Source organism: Daucus carota, chromosome 2, assembly GCF_001625215.2.
Source record: "Daucus carota subsp. sativus chromosome 2, DH1 v3.0, whole genome shotgun sequence".
NCBI lineage: Eukaryota > Viridiplantae > Streptophyta > Magnoliopsida > Apiales > Apiaceae > Daucus > Daucus carota.
In genome coordinates, this window is record NC_030382.2 from 39,335,025 (window position 1) to 39,357,856 (window position 22,832).

General features: G+C 36.1%; 3 protein-coding genes and 1 non-coding gene across 9 annotated transcripts; 2 read left to right on the forward strand and 2 right to left on the reverse strand.

The window, feature by feature from the left end:
- Positions 1-7,285, forward strand: LOC108209524 (uncharacterized). 6 transcript variants are annotated; one of them, XM_017380473.2, is made up of 7 exons: positions 1-159; positions 828-1,244; positions 2,084-2,353; positions 3,141-3,205; positions 3,592-3,649; positions 5,560-5,872; positions 6,464-7,285. In XM_017380473.2, exons 2-5 carry the CDS (start codon positions 855-857, stop codon positions 3,629-3,631), a joined length of 765 nt encoding a protein of 254 aa, XP_017235962.1. In that variant the 5' UTR covers positions 1-159; positions 828-854; the 3' UTR covers positions 3,632-3,649; positions 5,560-5,872; positions 6,464-7,285. The 6 variants fall into 6 exon arrangements, with proteins under 6 accessions (XP_017235962.1, XP_017235961.1, XP_063943536.1 ...); XM_017380472.2 differs by having other exon boundaries at positions 3,592-5,872; XM_064087466.1 differs by lacking the exon at positions 3,141-3,205.
- Positions 7,286-9,700: 2,415 nt separating this feature from the next.
- Positions 9,701-12,055, reverse strand: LOC108209213 (3-ketoacyl-CoA synthase 11). The gene has a single exon (XM_017380012.2). It carries the CDS (start codon positions 11,503-11,505, stop codon positions 9,964-9,966), a length of 1,542 nt encoding a protein of 513 aa, XP_017235501.1. The 5' UTR covers positions 11,506-12,055; the 3' UTR covers positions 9,701-9,963.
- Positions 12,056-12,624: 569 nt separating this feature from the next.
- TRNAL-UAA (transfer RNA leucine (anticodon UAA)) lies at positions 12,625-12,707 on the forward strand. The gene has a single exon. It is a non-coding gene; the product is annotated as a tRNA-Leu (tRNA).
- Positions 12,708-13,929: 1,222 nt separating this feature from the next.
- Positions 13,930-21,693, reverse strand: LOC108209215 (uncharacterized). Its single transcript, XM_017380013.2, has 2 exons — positions 21,392-21,693; positions 13,930-14,307 (listed from the first exon to the last, which is right to left on the reverse strand). Exons 1-2 carry the CDS (start codon positions 21,512-21,514, stop codon positions 14,152-14,154), a joined length of 279 nt encoding a protein of 92 aa, XP_017235502.1. The 5' UTR covers positions 21,515-21,693; the 3' UTR covers positions 13,930-14,151.
- Between the last annotated feature and the right edge of the window lie 1,139 nt (positions 21,694-22,832).

Below are 22,832 nucleotides of genomic sequence, written 5' to 3' on the forward strand. Positions count from 1 at the left end.
AAGTATTTAAGGGTATTATTAGGCGATGCTATTTTCCCAATATTATTCCTTTGTATATTTTTGTATGAACCAAACAGCCCCGGAGCAAACCCTAGGTCCTTTATTGATTGATTACGAAACACAAATTACAGCATTAAGCTGCTCTAATTCTAATCAAAGGTCCGTTCTTTCTACTTATTTTGGGTGAATTTTTTGTTAATCGAGTCATAATCCATTGATTATATACTTTTAGTCAGCATTAGAAATTTTTCTTGATTCTTGATTTTTTTTGAGTTATGTGTTTTTATATGTGAAGTTATGCTTGTTACCTGCTATGTTTAGTTGATGGATTTTTTGATCTTATTAAATTATATCATTTTATCTGAGTGTCAGAATATTTGATGGGGCTTGATTGATTGATGAAAATTATGCTATAGCAAATTGTACAAGAAGGTTCCAAATTGTTATAATGGTTTGTTGTTAGTTAAGAATATTTTTTTTTTGTTATTTTTTGGGGATTAATTGGTTGGTTATTGGCGAAGTACAGATTGAATTATGGGGTTATCTTTAGATATATAAAGATTTTAGAAAGGTCCAGGTTTTATTGATATTGATACCAAGATTCAGGTTTTGTTATTTTGTGTTGATGTACATATGTCTATACTCTATGCTAGTAATTATGTGTTGGTAATAGTTCCTTGATTTGATCGGAAGTAAATTTGAGTGCATAATCTTGAGGAGCCTATGTTCAGTTTTAGATGTTTTGTTCTAGCTGTTATCAGTATTCATTTTTCTTGACAAGTTGAGATCTTTGTTTGGAAATGAATTAAAACATCTTGATTTGGCAGATTTTTGAGACTAAAGTCATACCCGTTATGATTTTGGAAAGAGGGAGCAAGGTGGAGGTGCTGAAGCAAGTGGATGTGTTGACTGCATGGTGTGGTGCTGAAATTGTTTCAGGTGATGGGAATACTTACAGTGTGAGATATGATAGTTATATTCCAGGACACGGGGTAAATACGGAGAGGGTACCTAAAAAGCTTATTAGACCTACTCCTCCTGTACATAGAATAGAAAGTTGGGTGGCTGGGGATGTTGTGGAAGTATTTGATGATGTTATGTGGAAAACTGCAATTATATTGAATGTTCGTGGAGCTTATTGTATAGTTCGACTACTTGGATCATCTTACAAGTTCAGACTCCACATATCAGATATCAGGGTTAGACAGTGCTGGCAAAATGATCAATGGTCTCTGATGGGGAAGGTAATATTTCTATCCCTGTCACGAATGTCTTACGAGTTAATTTTTTTCCGTTCTTAACACATCTGTATTCAGATTCAATTTGTGACACTGCATTATGATTGTCATGTCCTTATGTGTCTGTCTAGATATTTATGTTAATCACCCCGAAGGCTTTTGAAAATTGTGCTTCCTGATTAGTATTATTTTTCTATTTTGAGCAAATAGCTGCATTTTGTCTAGTACCTCATCACATTCATGAATTGGAACACTATAATTCTATCAAACCAGGTGTCCAGGTGTTTTATGGGGGAAGGGATTAGATATTTTATCATTTCTAGAAAGAATTTCAGTTTTACTATTTTCAGTTCCAGAATTGAACTACTTTTTTTTTTTTGGTTATTACAGATACAGTAATGAATGTTATAAATTGTTTGAAGTGCTAGTGTGCTACTAATTGATCGTGAGTTGCTTATTTTTGCTATTGGATAATGTTTAAATAAAATTATTAGAAGTTAAGGCCACTTATCATATCAAGTGTTTACATTGAAGGAGATAAGCTCTGGCCAATGTGTTGGAAGTCTTGAGGCTCAATGAACCTTCATATTATCAAGTCAAGTGTAAAGATGGTAGTGTTTTGCATAGAAATGAAAGCCTCAAGAAGGGTTGGGAGGGAGGCCGGGGGATGTTGGAGAATCATGACCTTTCCTGGTTATCTCCAAATACCACAGAACTTGCAGAATGTCAAGTGTATCTTGTATATGATAGTTATTATTATAATTTATGTGATTGTTTATCTCCTTTAGATGATACTTGTCTTAAATATACCTATATATAACCTAATGTCGACATGTTATGTACAGGAATCAGGTATTTCAAATGGTTATCAAAAGATGAGATTGGATGCAGCACAAACTAATGAAGTTCTCAAAATTAAAGGAGACGATGTTTTTTTTGAAGCAAAAAACTACAATGGATTGCGGGGGTCTCATATAGCCTCGTCTAGAACACTGAAAAGAGGATCTCCATATTGTTCATCTCTTCTTCAAAAAAATAGTAGAAATGTTAAGAGAATCAGAGTGGCTGAGAAAGCAGACAGAAGATATCAAGCTCCTGCTGTTTGTGTGGATCAGGTACATGCTGTAACTTACCCAAGAGAAAATATGGGTGGAATGTACATGCATGCTTCAGATAACAATAAGACAAATGGATATAATGAATTGAATAGAGGAGAACTAAATGATTTCATTGGCTATTCTGTTGCAAGAGACACTGAAAGTAATCATTCTGATAGTGATATATGCTCTATTGGTAGTTGTAGTGCTGCTTCTAGAACTTCAAATAAGTTTTCAACCCATATGTTAGCAGTTTCATGTCAAGAGACACAAAGCCATTCTAGTGATGCAGAATCTTATTGTGGTACACGGAATGAGGAGGATTGTGACCTTCCCCCAGATGAGGACATAGCAGCATTTATACATAGTTTAGAATTACATGCTTATCGACGCACTTTAAAAGCATTATATGCTTCTGGTCCATTAAGCTGGGAAAAAGAAGGACTATTGACAAATCTTCGTATTATGCTTTATATTTCAAATGATGAACATCTGGCGGAGCTAAAAACTCTAATATCCGGTGGAACTCATAATGTCTGTTAAGTGTTAGTGAAAGGGTTATCTGTTCTCATTTTATTAGGGTAGTATTCATCTTATCAACAAAAAAACTGTGTAGCAAGTTGAAGCAGATTATATGTTTCGCAACTATTGCCTCTGTTAATTCTGCAATTTTATAGAAGGGTAGATTTGCAAGTTCAAAATTCATGTATCAAGTCATACTCTGTGGCATTTACGTTACGATTTTCTCGTACATAACATGTTTTGTAATAAAGATATTGAGTTTGGAACTAATGCACATTTGTAGTTTATCAAAGAAAGATGTACTATTTCTCATTTTCAAGTTGCAGAAGTGCAAGTGAAAATACAATGGTACATTTTTATCTTTTTGTTTTCTTCCTTTTTTTATCTACTTTATTACAGATATCTTTGTGGATTGATGCTACTTTGTTTCATACTAACATCTCCTTGCTTGATAATTACCCTTATTTTAAGATCTCAAATTTGTATTTGACCTTGTACATTTGTCTTGCATACATTAACCCGCTGTGTGCAGATTTTTTTTTTATCTTGTTTATTTTAATTCCAAAGTCTTTCTGTTGTACATAAACCCTGAATCAGACACCTCAACTTTGTTTTTCTTTATGCGGTACACATGTTAGAGAATGTGAAGAATATCTGTATTCTTTAGCTCAAGTGGAAAAGCTTGTGGATTATTTATTTGGGAATATTATTGACCAGTATCCTGCTTTTTCTAGGGTTGAAGTTTTGGGAGCTTGCAAAACTTGCTTCCAATGATCTAAGCAATGGTGCTGGGTATGCAAATTTGTGTTTGTATACTATAAACAACCAGTGCAATACTATCTTGGATTAAGACTATAGACATCCAATGAAAATGGCATTTTATCTAGATTTGATAGTATTTCATGGCAAGCTCTATCTGTGTAAACATGTACTCCGCTGAAGGTGGTGTAACCAAATTTCATATTGCTACTATAACCATTTTTGGTAGTGAAATTATTTTACCAGACATCTAAATTGTTTAATACCCTTAGAGATGGATCACTACACTGCATCTTACCTGTTACAGTTTCAGTATCTTTAAGATCAACAGGAATGTTGCTAATATATGTTGTGACATTAATCAGCACAGTACTCATAGGCATCAAATCACAGGCTTGTTGCCATTCTTGCCTTATTTTTTGTATCATTGAAATGATCTAAATAGTGTTCTCGTAGCTACTTACAGAGTTTTGTGTGATTTAGTCTATGCATATAGTATATGTATGCTTATGCATATCTAATCTTTTTGGTGCCTTCTTTTAGAAAAACTTTGTGAACTGGGCTATATTTTGTTTGATGTTCAGCACTTTTGCTCTTTACTCTTTAGGTAGATTATTCTTGGAACGAAATTTCCATAAGCTAGGATAGCGAAAAATAGCAGGATAACATTATTTGTAACTAGATGCGAATTTTATATTTCACTATGTGATATGAGATTAGAAAAGACTTCAGCTTCTCTTTTTCTAACTTTATTGTCTCTATATATCTCTCCAATGTCTAGCCTCACTTCTGTTTGTTAATTTTAAGCCGTGTTACAACGGTTGACCCCTAGGCTATTATGTCTAAGGTCCTGACTCCTGTCCATACTCTAATTCCTTACAGTCTACAATTCAATAGTTAACAGGTATATCAGGATACGAGCATATATAATCCTCTTCATTCTTCTATCTGAGCTGCTTGGACCACATTAAATTGTCTGTATCCTGTGTGCTGACTAGATTCTAGATTGTTGAGCAGCATACAGCATATTTTGTTGTATCAGGTATATAAAGATGTGGGTTACAAGTCTTAAATTTATAGTACTTGGAGCACACATGCACGCATGCGTGGACACACACACACACACACAGAGAGTAAGACGAAACAAGTATGGATGCATATATAAGGGCTCGCCTTCTGAGACACTTCCCTGCAGTCGTAATTATATATAGCATCTCGTATGTCATCTAAAATTCCCATGTTTAGTACTTCGTTACGCTGCAGTCAGTCATGCAAATTTAGTGGTATATATGATTGCCAGGTGGTAAAAGTTAAGGGGAAGATAAACATATTTAAGCACTTGGCAAGTTTCATGTGCTGTTAATTGGGAGATTGGCACTCAGATGAGCAACTTGGGCAATAGATCTCAAGTCCATCTATAAATATCTTATATAACTACACACACACAACACCATTCACATGGATACATACTGCATGAAATAAAACAGAAAAGAAACCATCCTAATAATGCTATCTACAGTGTAATATTGCCACTCATAAAGCATACAGAGTTGTGATTGATCACTAATTGCCTAGTTATTTAGAAAGAGTTCAATTTTATTTTATTTATAAATTATGCAATATAAAATTATTCATTTAATAGTTTATTATTCTTTTATTATATAATTTCTGGAGTAAATGAGAAATTAAGCTCATACATTGTTATTCCTGTTGATCCTGGCGTTCAAACTTCATTTAACTTTATGAAATCTGTGGTTATTAGGTTGTGTCGATATTTGAGAATATTCTGTAAAATGAGATACTTTGAGGCAACATAGTCAAGATGCCTAGTTCCTTTCCAATATTAATCATCATATTATTTGGAGTCAGTTGATTTGATATGTATTCCATGTTTTTTTAGTTTACTTTTATACCAAAAACTTCTAACATCCTGATGATGGCAGATCTGGGAAGGCTAAAGTCCTGTCAATGACAAAATTTTAAAGGGTTAACAAAGTGGAGTGTTGAGTGTTGACTGCATGCAATAGTGTCTAACTTTATTTCTAGTAGTGGACATACAGCATGAGTTCATTTCCCCAAAAGGAGCTATATAATGGTGAGGGAGAGTATTCACTGAGCTTTCTCTTGCCGAAAGAGCGGGGAGTTACTTGGCTGGTGCTATGGAGGAGTTGGGATATTGCAAGTTTGTGGAGATTACTGTATGGTTCGGCCACTTTGATTATCTCACAACTTCAGAGCTCACAAATATGTATCATGGTTAGACAATCTTTGCTTTATGATACTGCTAAAAGTAATATTTTGTCAGTTTCACTTGATATATCTTATTTATAATCTGCGTAATCGAAGTGGTTGAACATAGTGAAACTCTGTATATTGGTAGTTTTGAAATGAATGATAACTCATTTTAAGTTTTGAAATAAATGATTTCTTATATTTTTGGGCCCGCCCCCCCCCCCCCCCCCCCCCCCCCCCCACACCCACACAACAACAACAACCCCCCCCCCCACACACACACACACACACAACAACAACAACAACAACAATTTGATCTTCACTAACACTATATTCAGCTTCTCTCACATGTAAACTAATATGTATTTAATTATTAAAAGTTGTCCTTTTTTCTCTTTTAGGCATCTTCATTTTGTATAATATGTAATATATTTTATGTTCATGCACTGAATTTGTTTTTTTTTTCATTTATTAGCATGTTATCTAATATAAGCGTTGTTGATTTTTTTTGTTCTTCATATTGTCTAGGTAGTGATTTTAAAATTTAAGGATAGCCATCTTTTTTGCTAGAAGCAAGCCATTAACTTCATTTACCTGGACAATGGTTTGTTTCAGATTTGGACCATTTGGTGTTGCAACTTAGCAACACTAAACCTACTTGGATATTGGATGGCTCACAAAGACTACATGCTTCGGTCACAATGTCAAAGTAGGGTTGGAAGAATTATCAACAAGACAAGGGAACTCCTATATTGAGTTGAGTGATGGCAATCGAGTAGCTTATATTCATTGTTTGAGTATCTAGTATCAAGCAGTTTAGTGTTTGGGTATTTATCTGCTTGCGAGCAGGGTAGTTTGGCATGATGCAAGACATGAGGATTCCAATGCTAGAGATGGTTACCGTTACTGCAATAACCAAAAATGGGCATATGTTCATATTCATAGATCTACTGGATGGAAAGATACGGAATCTCCACATTTGTCACAAAATCAGAATTTGTTTGTGGAGATTGGGCGCAATAAGATACCAGTTCATGGTGCTCTTGTGAAGGCATTCCTGTTAATGATGTGTGTCCCTTATGTGTAACTGCGGGTGGGAGTTTGGAACATGTTTTCCTTTGATATGTTTTTTGCTACGAGGTAATGGCCAGATGTGGGTGAAAATATGATTTTGCCACCAAGTCATACAAACTATTTGTAGCTGCCTCGTAGTCTTAGTGCTCAAACAGGCTGCCCATGTGTTGGCGTATAGCCTTTCGCCAACTGGTAGCTTCAATTGTTCTAAATTCTCCTCCAGAACATGTCGGAGACCTTGTTATTTGACGACCCTTTTTTGAATAATAGTTGGTTTGAGTTCCCAAAAAGAAAAATCTGCTTGCAGGCAGATAAAGTTCTTCGACAGCTCTACTTTTTAAGCTGATTGAAAGCGTTTGATGCTTCTGGTCTTTTTAACAAAATACTTTCTCATGCATGAACTTATTTATGCGATTTGACGGGAAGAAAGAATATAGATGGTTTAAGTGAGAAGGTTTAACTGAACGAAAACCGAATTATATTGGTTCGGTATTCGATTAACTGAACCGAATATCGAGCCCTAATGTTCGGAGACTGTGGCAGGTAAGTCCAAGAGGTTATCAATCTGCATAGACAGGCGTTATCAATCTTTGACCGTCAAGAACATTTCTAATGGGGTTGGCTAAATTGGATGTGTAAGACGTGATGTAAAATTTGCTAAACTTGTAATACATTGTGCTTCAATGATATTAGTTGTATCGATTGACTATAATTTAAAAATAGTATGTTGTTAATATTTTAGATTGTTAAAATATAATATATTTTCAATATGATAATGAATTATGTGTAATCTTCCTTACAAATTTCTTACATGCCAGAAACTATCAGAGATTGACTAAAATTATAGATAAAAATGAGTATAATTGAAATGTGATTTTTCAATTGGCTATATTGTTTAAGGAAATTCTCATTGGTACACTTGTGGTTTTGGCTTTACTATTGGATACGCAAAATAATTTTGGTTTCTGGTTGGTACACTTATATTATTGTACCATTCTATACCATAACCTTTCTGTCAAGTTTTGTTAATCAAATGTTAACTAATTTTAAAATAATCCTAAAATAAACACTGAGCAAAATCAGGATTCATTGAGTGAGTTTTGGGGGAAATCAACATCGATATAATCCTAAAATAAACACCGAGCAAAATCAGGGTTCATTGAGTTTTTGAGGGAAATCAACATCGGTTTAAAGGTGAGAGTTATGTGTTCACATGTATATGTATATGGATGGTGGGCAGTGATTTTAAAGAGGTGGCGCCTGGTGGAGGTGGACGGTTGTTGTCGAAGTCAAAGGTTGAAGAGAGAATTTAGAAGAACGAGACTACGGGAGGTCGTATGAATAAATTTCAAGATTGTACTTGGGTGGTAACTGGGCAACGGGTTGGGTTTGTCATGGCAACTTGCATTGGTGGTGATGAAGTATCGGGGCTGAAGAGTTTAAAAACAAATGGCAAGACTTGACGGTGGTGAATGTGTCCTCCAGCTGCCGGTGAGATGGAGTCTCAGTGGAGATAATCGGATGTGAGTACAACTATGGGTGCAGCGATTTGCCCGAGAATTTGCTAATATAAAGGGGGTTGCTGCTTGGACTGAGAAATTGGGGGACTGTGGTTGTGATTCTTGTTTAGATTTCTTTTGGTTTTAGATCTTTTTGTTTTAAGATTTTTTTTAGATTTTAGTATTACTTAATTTTGGTTTAACAGAACTTGACGGATGGGGTGTGGTATAGAATGTACAATAGTATAAGTGCACCAACTAGAAGTGAAAACTATTTTGCATCATCTAGAAAAATCAAAACCAAAAATGTATCGGTGAGAATTTTCTTATTTTTTATTTTTGATATGTCAACTCACTTTTTTAACTAATAATTTTTTATGATTGGAGATGGTATAACACTATTTTAGTGTAAAAGTATGCGATCACAAAAAGCCACCCGTACTATATATATCATATCAAAATACTCTCACCTCTAAATTTTTCATTTTTTTATGATTGTGATATGATAAAATATAAATAAGATATAAATAGAACGAATTTGTTTTTCTTAACAAAAATAAAGATTAATTTTATTTAGAAAAATTCTAGCATAAAAGTTAATGTTTACACTAAAAGTTATATCATTTTGGAGTTGTAACGGTTGCCGGTTGGTTATTTAACGATAATATGTTTGGGTGTTCATGTTGTCAAAGTAAGGAACAATATAATAAGTTGTAGTAATAGTAGATACATAATAGTTTCCTCCAATATATTAACATGGTATACTTTCAATAGCTAACATGCATATAAATGTTGAATCAGTCTATAGAAAGTGTATATTTGTAGGAGTTTTAATAGAAATGAACTACTAATGAGACAACTGCTACTTCAAAGTAACACTCATGAGCTAACCATATTAGTTGGTGCAATACATTCATGATCATTCAAAATGTTTATGAAATCAAAATGATGTGATTCCTTTAATCATAACTGTATTGTAGAAATTTGAAAAGAATTAAAAGATAAATGAATAATCTCGATAATTTGTGTTTTATTTTTGCCATTTAACCTAGGCTACCATTTCAATTTTTATTCAATATTCATATCTTCAGTATTGTAAAATCAGATCATTGTTATAATATTTCTCCTAACACCATTCACAAGTATGTTTATATATTTAGACATTTATGGCAAGGCAATGAGCTCTTTAGGACCGGTGAGAAATTTCTGGAGCCAGGCATCAGGACTTCACTTAAAAGTTATAAACATGGAAACTCCAAATCATGAACATAGGAGGAAATGAGAAATTTCAGTATCATCATCATAACAAAATTAGAAGCAAAATCGGGGGGCCCAAAATTTATGACACCAATATTCCATGAAATAGAAAGCTGAACTCGCTTCTACCCTATGAATAAGATCGAATCTAGGCTATCACAAGGTTACAACTTGTAATCTTATGCCTTAGTCAATTCCCAATTACCCAAATCACATAAATACATGTCACAATTCTGAGCAACATTATAAAATGGGGCTGATAATGAATTAGTATTTGCTTTAACTTCAGACGGCAGATACCTTGGGAACATCTACCGGGAATTTGTGAATCTCATCCATCCATGGACTTTTCTCCTTTGCAGGGTTTAGAGTCCTAAGAGCCTTCCAAACAGCACTGTTACACTTGAATCCAGACCCAAATGCTATCTGCCATGCTCTATCTCCCTTCTTGATCCTCCCTTTCGCTTCTGAATATGCCAATTCATACCATAAGGAACTGCTTGAGGTGTTGCCAAATCGGTTAAGAGTCATCCTCGAGGGTTCCATGTGCCAATCGCTAAGCTGCAAATTCTTCTCTAGTTCATCCAGCACTGCTCTTCCTCCAGCATGAATGCAGAAATGCTCAAACGCTAGTTTGAAATCTGGGATATAAGGCTTTATCTTCATCCTAAACAGTTTTTTTCCGACTAATGTAGCAAAGAAGAGCAGCTGCTCAGACATTGGCAGCACAAGAGGACCAAGAGTAGTTATATTAGTCTTTAAAGCATCCCCAGCAACCGCCATCAGATCTTTCGACAGAGCGACTCCAACTTTTCCAACAGGATCCTCCATCTGAGTAACACAAGAAAAGCATTTATCATCAGAACCTTTGTGGGTTCTGACAGTATGGACCAACTGATACTTGGATCGGTGTCGATCTGATCTCTTGTTTGAAAGCAGAATGGCAGCCCCTCCCATACGAAACAAGCAGTTGGAAACAAGCATCGACCTCTCATTCCCAAAATACCAATTTAGGGTGATGTTCTCCATGCTAATTACTAGAGCATACGAATTAGGATGTACTTGAAGTAGATCTTTGGCAAGATCAATTGAGATTAAACCAGCACTGCAACCCATCCCACCAAGATTATAACTCAAGATATTCCCTCGAAGCTTGTAATGATTAATAACCATAGAAGCAAGAGAAGGAGTAGGATTGAATAAACTACAGTTAACAATCAAAATTCCGATGTCTTTTGGCTTCAGTGAAGTCTTAGCTAAGAGCTCATCAATGGCACCAAACATTACAAGTTCAGCTTCTTTTCTTGCTTCCGCCATACACGGATTTGGGGGTACTCTGAGCACAGCTTCAGGAAGATAAGTGTCTTCACCAAGACCTGACCTTTCAAGAATTTTCCTCTGAAAATCAAGGTTTGCATCAGTAAAGTTACCAGTAAGCGTAGATTTCTCCATAAAAGTCTGCCTCGTACATTTCCGCTCCTCTTCGGGTTTATAGCACGAGAAGTTCACAAGATACACAGGGCGAGGACGGGTAAGGAAATAGAGGGTTGATAGAAAGACTAAAAGAGTCGAACACACGATCACAGATATAAGATTGAACCTCAAATGGTCCCAAAGAAGATAGATATCTTGGAGCGAAAATGTAGACAATTGGGCAGCAAGCACAACAACAAGAGGGGATAAAAAAAGGTACATTCCATGAGTAATGAGATAATGATAACCAAGTTTGACATACTTCAACTTAATAGATTGCTTAAAATCAGGAAGTTTTCGCAAGTAAGATGGTGGTATCAAAGGCTGCTGCTGCTCCACCTTTGCTTCACTCATTTTGCTAACAATTTCAAAAAAATATAGATTTTCCGATAAACAAGAATTAAACAATCGGGCTACAGAAACCAAGCAAATCTTTAAATAAACTCAAATAACTTACAAATCAAGATCAGCCCTCATCCTCAAATCAAGATTCAACAAAAAAAACAAAAAATACACCTAAAAATTAAAAATCAAGAAAATGCAGCAGCAGCTAAACAGAAATGACAAAGATTCAAACTTTAACCTCAAAACAATCGAGAAATGTGGAATGGAACGTAGTTGAGGGATCAAAGATGAGATCCAAGGGAGAAACAAATGGGGTATAAAACTAAGAGAAGCCCAAATGAGGGATTAAAGTAAAGAGGGAGAGAGCAACTAAACATACATAATACAGATGAAAAAACAAAAGGGCAGACCTTGACAGAGTGGATCCAACTCGTCCTTGCGAGACACCCAATGTTTAATCGCTGGAGAGAGAGAGAGAGAGAGAGAGATTGAAGATTTGGGGCGGCTAAAAATAAGGACGAGGTGCGTCGTGTTTTTTAAATGTTCTATTCTTGCGTTTGTTTTTGTATTTTAGAAAAAAATAGCATTGCAGCTGAAGATATTATTATTGTTTTGTATTATTTAGGCATAAAAATTGTTGGATACGATTGTTTTGTTGACTGATAGCGCGCATTTTAAAATCCTCATGAAATATAGTGTCACCACAGTTTATTAATTTATTTTTTTAATAAGAGTTTAGATGTTAAATTTTTATTCAGAAAAAATTAAAAATATTATGAAATTATATTTTATAAGAGTCTCAAAATATGTGTCAAAAAATAACGCAAAGAACCTGCTAGGAGAGAGAGAGTAATAACATTTTTCGAAAAAGGAAATTTAGAATTTTAAAAAATAAAGATTATTTTGAATCCATATCAAAGGTAGAAAAAGACGTTTAGTACCTAGTTTCTAAAATATTGTTTAGTCCTTCGAAAGTTTAAAGCACTTTTATTATTTTTAGAAAGAGTGAAATTTTATTGGAAGAAAAAGGCATTATGAAATAAATAGACATTTATAAACTATAAACTGCAAGCCTGCAATTGCAATTTGAACTAGTATAGATACTGACCTTCGAAATTGTAAAATATAGCTGGTTTGCCCGAGAGGTTAAGGGGGAAGACTTAAGATCTTCTGCACATAAGTGCGCATGGGTTCGAACCCCATAGCCAGCATGCTTATTTCTTTGTTTTTAGTAAAAAGACAGACTTAACAGCAATTAGCTAACGAAGAATATTTCAGCATTTACTATAAATAAATTATAAAGCTTGTTTCAGACAAAGAAAAAAAGAAGTGAAAAAGTGATGCCTAATCTCAATTCTTGTATTCTTGTATTACTTATTTGCTTATGTATAAGTTGACTGAATACAGAACAAATGCTTTACATAACCCATTACAATCATTTCTACTTTCTAGTGTCAATCGCTAAGATGAAACAACGCATGACAAAACAAACTAAAACTTATAGAAAAGAGAGTATTCATAGTTCAAAGTTGGCTTCTTTCTAATTGCACACAAGTCACAAGTGATCAAGAATATGAGATATGGCCAAGTCTGAGTGCATTGATTACTTCTTTTAGCGAATCATATCCCCAGCCAGCCTGATGTTGGCTCAGTGTCGACGCCTGTAGGAAAGCCCCAAACCAAAGTTGGTGGTCGTGTACCTTACCTATAACATTACCTCCATATACAACTTCCCCAATATTGTGTTTGGTTGGGGACAATGGAATGGAATGAGTAAAAATACTTAAAACTAATAGAGATAGGATGAAAATTCTGAAAAAAATTGAGGAAGTGCAAAATTGCTATGATGAGATTTGAGAAGAAAATGAGGATGAGAGAGAATGGAGCATTCCATCTCAAATTGAAAGTGTGATATCTGACACATGATGTAAAGAATGGAATGGAGGAAGGAATGAAATTTCTTAAAAATTGTCCACAAAATAGTTCATTTTTCATTCCATTCCTTCCGGAATCATTCATCCCAACCAAACACAACACAAGTAACTTTGTTTCAAATATTTCACCTCACTGAAAGAGTACCAGATGATATAACAGAAGCCGAAGCAACTTGAAGCTTGTTATAACTACAGACATGACCCTAAATACTGATCAGAGTTAATATGTAGGTAAAGAAAACAAAATTTTCGCTGATCACCTATTCTAAATGGAAAAGGGATGCGCCGCCGTTCATGTCTTAAGGTCATAGGGGAGGGAGGCAGCAAATACAATACAAGGCCTCGAAAGAAAGCATTCTATAGACCTTGGATTAGCAATACTTTTTGTAAAAGCCAAACCAGAAACCAAGGCAATATTGGTTAGTAGCACCGGGTTAACATCTTCGAGCTACTACTTTGACAATATAAGAATATATGCACAACCAGAACAAGGACTATGTATGTCAACTTTTGCACCAAAATATATTGAACAGAGCTCTCTGATTATCACAGAGAAAACATTTTAGTAATTCCATACAGTGTAGTATCTTTATGTAAAGCAGAATGAGACAGCCAATCGAAAATTATAACTGCAGATATAGAACAGATTCAGTCATTCACGCGTACATCTTGTCTGACTCTATTCAGCATCACCAGAAAAGAACCAAGTACCAAAAGGCAATCAACCAGTTTCCTGTTCAAACTCCTCACCCTCAGACTCTTCTACATTATCAGCATCATCATCATCTGGGTCATTGTCCAAGTCTTCTTTATCATTATCAACTGTCGTCTTTCCAATCACAACAATGTTGCTATTCATCTTCCTGATTTCGTTACACTGTAAAAAATATTTATCAATAAGCAGAGTAAATTTTCCAGGTTAAAATAGGACATAAACAAAATAGTAATACGCCAACCAATAAAATCACTTGTTCATGCACTGAGAACTGACAAGAAAGCAAGTAGAATCTGTTATGAAGTAAACCCCACTCAAATCCTATGAAGTAAGAATTTAAAGGTGTACATGGTGCTCCCAAATAACAAGGAATTAATTTATAACTGATTTCATAACCAACAGTACTACGTTTTTTAGTCATATCTCATGGGAAAGACATTTTCTATATGTGGTACTAATCCGTTACACCCTTACACAAATAAATAAAGGAAATAAAAAATATTTCCCGATAACAGTAGTACATTGCATACAATATATAGCCTTTAAGGGCGCCGAGGTATAACCATACAGATGAAGTCACGACCCAAAACTGAAAAAAAGTGGTAAATATAAAAATAAGACGCTAAATTCCAAAGCAGTTCATTTGGGGATTTTTATATAAGCAGTAATTACTAATTTTTCAGAAGACATATCTAATCAATCCAGTGACTTGTAAAAACTTAAGACATATAGTATTACACAATGGGAAGGAAAGAGCTCCTTCAGTCCGAAAACTGAATCTCAGTGCCAGAGAAATATATTTAGAAAATATAGGTAGTAAGATAACATACAAGCATCAAAAGAAAGACTCCTCTTTAGGCATATATATATAATGAAGGTGTAAAATTAAGCAAGACATTGTATTCAGATATTGACAAGACTAAAGTTTAAACTCCAAAAATCATGTGTCATTTTATTACAAGCTGTTTAATGTTTTCAAGTACATGAGATTAGTAGGTTACAGTTCTTCAGACATAGCATCATTCCCAGGAATCTTTTTGATGGAAATCCAGACAGGCAACCGAGAGGTTAATAGAACCCTCACAATAATTATAAACCAAAAATCAGAATAAATAGCACAGAACTTTAACATACTCCTTTTTCTAGAAAAAATAAAGTATAAGCTGGTATTATCCTGGTAGACTTACAGTTTGGGAGGAAAATTTCAAAGTTATCTAGACACAAATCCTACAAGGAAAAAAAAGCACCAACAGGCAAGATTACAATACAACGTACAAGGAAGCAAAATGAACAAGTTCAACCAAACAGCTCTCCGCAAATCCTTGAACAACGCATACCCGCATTTTCCACACTCGATACTGAAAATGACCAACGGTCGGTTTCATTTAGATAAATTAAATCAGGTGAAAATATAACTATAAGTTTATAAGTCACGTTAGCTAGGTGCCCAACTCATGCCCATGAGTTCATGTCATGAATGGCAGGAAAAGTAGTAAAATTGTTTATGTTTAACGTTGTCGTTTGGTTGTTTTATTAGCAGCCCTATCTTTTTATTTACCGTTGTGAAAATGTAGCTAGACAAAAAATCTGGCAGTGGTCCTGTGGTTATATATGTACCTAAAATGAGAATGCAGAGTATGGATGATTAACATTATTTCTGTTATTTTTGCTTGTCTTCTTTCTCTCATCTTATTTCTTGAGCGCTACTCCAAACCAGATCTGAGTGTTACAGTGGTATCAAGAGCCATGACTGGGCCGTCGTTACAGAAGCATGATAAGGACCTTCGAACTTTGGAAACTACTGTTGAGGAAATGATTCGGACGCTTAATGGCAATCAAGAAGAGAATCAACTGCAGATTTCTCAGCTCAATGAAAAACTCAATACTATGGGAGAGCAGATGTCCACCCTTACCTCCCAACTACAGACCACAAATCAAGATTTAACACAGAAAATGGCAGACCTAATGGGCATCGTAAAACTCCAACTTCACGAACCCTCCAGGTCCTTCAACAACTATGCACCTCCAACACAAGGTACTCACTCTCTTCCTATCTTGTCCACTCCACAAAATGTATCACTACCATCCAGTGCTCTTTCTTATATACAGTTTGGTAATAATGTTTCACAACCTGTTCTTCATGAGATGCTCCCTGAATACAGTGCCATCTCTTATGGTACGGTGTCCTCTATAAGTCATCCTCTTCACCAAACCAGACCCCTAACCCAAACCCCAATTTATACCAACACCACTCATCCCCTCACCACTCCCTGGTCGACCGGGTTTAGACCCTCAGATTTCTTCTCCCACCCACCTTTCACCTCCACTATTCCCCAAACAAACCCATACCTCTCTCGTTCCTCGTTGGAAAACCCAAATAACTTTCGCCTGGGAGGGGGACCTTATTCCGAGACACCCACTTTTCGCCCCAGCTCTAGTGTGCTCCAACCCCATTATAAATTTCCCAAGATGGATTTTCCGATTTTTGATGGTAAAGAGGTCCGAAGCTGGATAAAGAAAACTGAAAAATTCTTTATGTTAAACCCTCTCATGGACTCTCGCACTAAAGTGGTTTATGCTGCACTTTACTTGGAAGGAGAAGCGGACAGATGGTATCAAACCATACAAGAACTACACCCTTGTGCGACCTGGGAAACATTTATTGCTCTGCTTCTTCAGCGTTTCTCTTCAGGGAGTCAAGAAAACTTGATTGGACAGTTTAATAAATTGATGCAAAAAGGCAGTGTCGAGTCTTATATAGCGGAGTTTGAAGATTTAAGAGGGTATATGATCTCGAGGAACCGATTTCAGACAGAAGAGTTTTATCTGTCCAGTTTTTTGAGTGGCTTACGGAAAGACATACAACAAGCTTTGCATGTGTATAAACCTTCTACACTACAAGATGCAATGGACAAAGCCAAAGAACAAGAGCTGTTGGTAGAGTTGCTAGAGAAAAGAGTAGAGGGAGCACAAAAGGGGGGATACAAGGGCGGAGGATCATATAACACCATAGGGAAGAGCAATTCCAGCTTCCAAAAATCGCAGTTTAATTCCCAAGTTTCCAACAGAAACAAGTCTACCCTCCCTAACAGTACTTCCCAGAAACTACCTTATATCAAGAAGATAACTCCCGCAGAGATGGCTGTGAGGCGAGAAAAAGGGTTATGCTACAACTGTGATGAAGCATTTGTCCCTGGGCACAAGTGTGTTAAACAACAATTGTTTCTGATAGTGGGAGACGAGAATGACGAGGCAGATACAGGAGGGGTACTGGAGGAAGACCTGGCTCCTTCTACTGAAGACGAAGAGTGTCCCAAAGAAGGTGAAAATGACTGTGGAGTGTCCATACATGCTGTTACTGGCACTCAAGGGTTGCATACACTCAAATTCATGGGGGCTGTTAAGGATAGAAATTTGCAGGTTCTCCTTGATACAGGTTCTACCCATAATTTTGTTTCACAGGCTGTGGTCAAACATTTGAGACTTAACACTGAGAGGTGTACTTCTATGAGCGTTACTCTTGCTGATGGTACTATACTCAGTTGCTCTCAGAAAGTAGTGAATATGAGCTGGCAAATGGCAGGAGAGGAATTCACCTCCAACTTTTATGTGATTCCACTTGGGGGATATGATTTAGTTTTGGGAGTACAATGGCTGCAACAAGTTAGTCCGATTTGGTTTGATTTCAACCAAAGAGTAGTTAAACTACACTGGAAGGGAAAAACTGTACAGCTTAATCAGGAGCTTTGCACACCTAAACAGGTGCACATACAATTAGAAAACGATGATAGATGGCTCAAAAAAGAGGAGTCATACTTTTTAGTACAACTCACCAGCCTTGAAAGCACAGAAGAACGGGAGAAAGATGGTGTACCAGCTGAAGTACAGGAGTTAATACATGAATTTGACGACATATTTGCTACACAAGACCATTTTATACCGATCATGGAGGGAAGCAAGCCAGTCAATGCAAACCCGTATCGATGTCCCTACCTGCAGAAATCAGAGATTGAAAGGCTGGTAAGGGAAATGTTGGATCATGGCATTATTCAGCATAGCAACTCACCATATGCATCCCCCGTTCTCCTGGTACGAAAGAAAGATAACACATGGCGATTTTGTGTTGACTATCGAGCGCTTAATGCCATCACAATTAAGAACCGGTTTCCAATTCCCATCATAGAAGAATTGTTGGATGAATTGTATGGAAGCAAGTACTTCACTAAACTCGACCTCCGGAGTGGGTATCATCAAATCCGTGTACAAGATAAAGATGTTCACAAAACTGCCTTTAAGACACAATTTGGTCACTACGAATTCTTGGTTATGCCCTTCGGGCTAACCAATGCCCCTGCCACCTTTCAAAGTGTGATGAACGAGGTGTTTTCTGAACAATTGAGGCAGTTTGTGTTGGTTTTTTTCGACGACATATTAGTATACAGCCTGGACATGAGTTCACACATGGAGCACTTGCGAATAGTGTTTGAACTCCTTAGAACAAATCAGCTGTTTGTTAAGAAGAATAAATGTGCGTTTGCTCAAAAACAGGTGGAGTATTTAGGCCACATCATTAGTGAAAAGGGGGTAGCAGCTGATGAACAAAAGATTGTAGCTATGAAAGGATGGCCTACCCCAACCAACATCAAAGCTCTTAGGGGTTTTCTGGGTCTGACTGGGTATTATCGGAGGTTTGTGAAAGGGTACGGGATCCTTAGTAAGCCGCTCACCAATTTGTTGAAGAAAGGGGCCTTCACTTGGTCTGAAGAAGCAGACAAGGCCTTCAATGAATTAAAACAGGTCATGTGCTCTACCCCTGTTCTCAGAATGCCTGATTTTAGTAAAACTTTCGTTGTGGAAACCGATGCATGTCAAACAGGCATAGGAGCTGTCCTTATGCAGGAAGGAGGCCCGATAGCTTTCTTTAGTAAGGCTTTGACACCCAAGCATATGGGGCTGTCAACCTATGAAAAAGAACTCATGGCAGTTGTAATGGCCGTACAGAAATGGAGAGGATATTTGATGGGCAGACATTTTGTCATCAAGACCGATCAACAAGCAATTCAGTACTTCTTGAACCAGAAGCTCACCACAGTTGCTCAGCAGAAATGGCTTTCTCGACTACTAGGCTTTGATTACAGTATAGTGTACCATAAGGGCAAAGATAATGTGGTGGCTGATCCGTTGTCGAGATTGTTTGAAGCTAACAAGAATGAGAGGACTGAGAAAGGGGAGTTGTCAGGCATTAGTACCATGATTCCTAAATGGAAAAAAGACATCTTGGACTCTCTAGAGGGTGACACAGAAGCTCAACAAATACTTGCCAAACTGGCTGTTGACCCCTCATCTGAACCTGATTTCTCCTTGATAGATGGGGATTTTAGGAAAAAAGGGAAGCTCTATGTAGGCAAAAGTACTACGGCGAGGCAAGAAATAATCAGAAATCTGCATAATGGTGGAGAAGGAGGGCACTCGGGCATTACAGCCACAATCAAGAGAATTTCTGGTATTTTCTGGTGGCCAGGATTAGTTGAAGACATTACTAAATGGGTGCAAGAATGTGAAGTTTGCCAGAGATTCAAAACTGAACACATCAAGTCACCAGGGCTACTACAGCCTATTCCGATTCCAGATCAAGCATGGGAAGTCATTACCATGGACTTCATTGAAGGTCTACCAAGGTCTGATCACAAGGACACTATCATGGTCGTCATTGATAAGTACACCAAATATTGTCACCTGCTTGCGTTTCAACATCCGTTCACAGCTACTCAAGTGGCTCAAAAACTCCTGGACACGGTGATTAAGCTATATGGACCCCCAAAAAGCATCATCTCTGATAGAGATAAAATCTTCACTAGCAAATTTTGGTCAGAGCTGTTTAACAAGATGGGAACTGCTTCTAATTACTCCACAGCTTATCACCCCCAAACAGAAGAACAGAGTGAAAGACTAAATCAATGTGTGGAAATGTATTTGCGCTGTCTAGCTCACCAGAAACCGACACAGTGGCACAAATGGCTTAGTATGGCCGAATGGTGGTACAATACTTCCTACCATTCAGCCATCCAGATGACACCTTACAAAGCATTGTATGGGAAGGAGCCACCAAGCATTAATTATCATCAAGTTCAGAAGTCACAAGTTGCTAGTATTGATGAGTTCCTTAAGAACAGAGCTGAGATGCAGACTTTACTGAAGAAGAATCTGAGGAAGGCACAGGAAAGAATGAAATTTTATGCAGACAACAAAAGGAGTGAAAGGGAATTCTCAGTAGGGGAGGAGGTTTTTCTCAAGTTGCAGCCCTACAAACAGCACTCATTGAAGGAGTCAAGAGTTGAAAAGCTGTCTGCTAGATACTATGGGCCGTATACAGTGACAAAAAGGGTAGGAGCTGTAGCATACAAGCTGAATTTACCACCTACTGCAAGGATTCATGACACTTTTCATGTGTCACAGCTTAAAAAGAAGCTGGGAGATGACATTCTGGTGCAAACGAAACCACCTGGGTATGAAGAGGAACCAGTAGCAAGATCACCTGAGACTATAATAGAGAGGAAGCTAGTCAAGAAGAATAATAAACCAGTTGTAATGGTGCTTGTGAAATGGAAGAACTCGCTGCCAGAAGATGCAACCTGGGAGGACTATGATAAGTTGATTAAGAGGTTTCCAGAATTCCAACCTTGAGGACAAGGTTTCTTTTAAGGAGTAGGCAATGTCATGAATGGCGGGAAAAGTAGTAAAATTGTTTATGTTTAACGTTGTCGTTTGGTTGTTTTATTAGCAGCCCTATCTTTTTATTTACCGTTGTGAAAATGTAGCTAGACAAAAACATCTGGCAGTGGTCCTGTGGTTATATATGTACCTAAAATGAGAATGCAGAGTATGGAAGATTAACATTATTTCTGTTATTTTTGCTTGTCTTCTTTCTCTCATCTTTCTCTGTCTCTCATCTTATTTCTTGAGCGCTACTCCAAACCAGATCTGAGTGTTACAGTTCAAGGGTTCGACTCTCGTATCCGACATGCCGGGCCTCATTTTCTGAAAACAAACTCTCTACCCTACTCTCTTGAGCACTACCCTTTTCACGCGGAGCAATTACACAAATCTTGATCAAAACCCTAAATTCATACGAAAATGCAACTATTCTTCTAATTAGGAATATTGTTTTGAGTACACACATTTATATATATAAGAATCTTGGATATATAGATACAAGAAGCTTGAAATACATAGAAGAAACTCAAACCTTATCTTCGAAAGCAGATTCCTCCATGGCAAGGAGAGCTTCATCGTTATGAGGTTTGGGCCACTGAGGTAATAGCAGATACGACGTCGGAATCAACCGCGTTCCCCATGGATACTCCAACATTTTGCGTTTGAATTCGAAAATAAAATATCAATAATTGGCAATCGAGCATCCAACTCAATTTAACGGAGATCGGACATTAATTTCAAGACTCACAAACTTGACTAGCTTTTTTTTTCTGGGTATTGGTCTCAAATATTGAACAAAAATGTTTAGAGTGAGTTTCAAAAAAAAATAAAAATGTTTAGAGTGATCGACAAAATCTTAGAAAATACTCTCCCTCTCTCGTTTGATTTTACACCTTGATTGACAGACATTTCAATAAAATATTATTTTATTATTTATTTTTAATTTTTTTGATAAAGATTGAGGATAATAAACGCTACTCATTTTGTTTTTCTAATTAGTATATATTATGGACGGTAACGCGACCCGGGGTATAATTTTATAATTTATTTTTAAGATTTTTTTCTGAATAAAAAGTTTAAATTTTTATTCAAAAAATAAATTCTTAAAAATAAGTTACAGAACTATATTTTATAAAAATATTGAAATATATGTCGAGCAGTGAGAAAAACGTATAAAATTAAATAAGACAGAACGAGTACTAAATAGATTAGCACATATAATTATAATTAATTAAATAAATTATATTTGTCGTGCACAAATCGAGATTTTAACGGAAATTTCATGCTTATTATTTTTAAGGCATCAATCATCTATGTATATCTTATCTACCAGATCCCATTAAAAGTGAGATAATATCGCCATATCGGATACGTTCATGTAAATAAATAAATAAATAAAATTTTATAACTATTTATATAACTAAGAAACACAATATTAATATCATAGAAGGAACGTAAATGAAATCCTAATGTCCCTCAAATCTGGACTTAATATTGTTCATATACTCCTATAAGATAGCAAATTGTACAAATCTGTAGAGGTATATTTTTTTTACACCTCAAATTACATGTACATAACTTTCTCATCATAATCGAAAATACCCGATTTCTACTTGTTCCACAACCACAAGAGTGTGTGTGTGTGTGTATATATATATAATCTCTTTTTTCTAAAAATTAAGCAGACATATAATAATAGTTAAATTAAAAAAATAGATAGGTTCAATAAATAAATAAAACATTTTACAAATATTTATTTAATTAAGGAGAAAAGATAAAATCAGAAAAGGAAAGTCGGAAAACAATCCTAATCTCTTTCCAAATCTAGACTTAACAATCTAAGCTTAACAGTATTTACATTAGGTAACAAATTGTATATGGTAATAATAGAACATGTTTAACACTGTTCACACGAGATAACAGATCATATATGGAAACAACAAAACATGTAATTTATTACATAACGTTCCTAT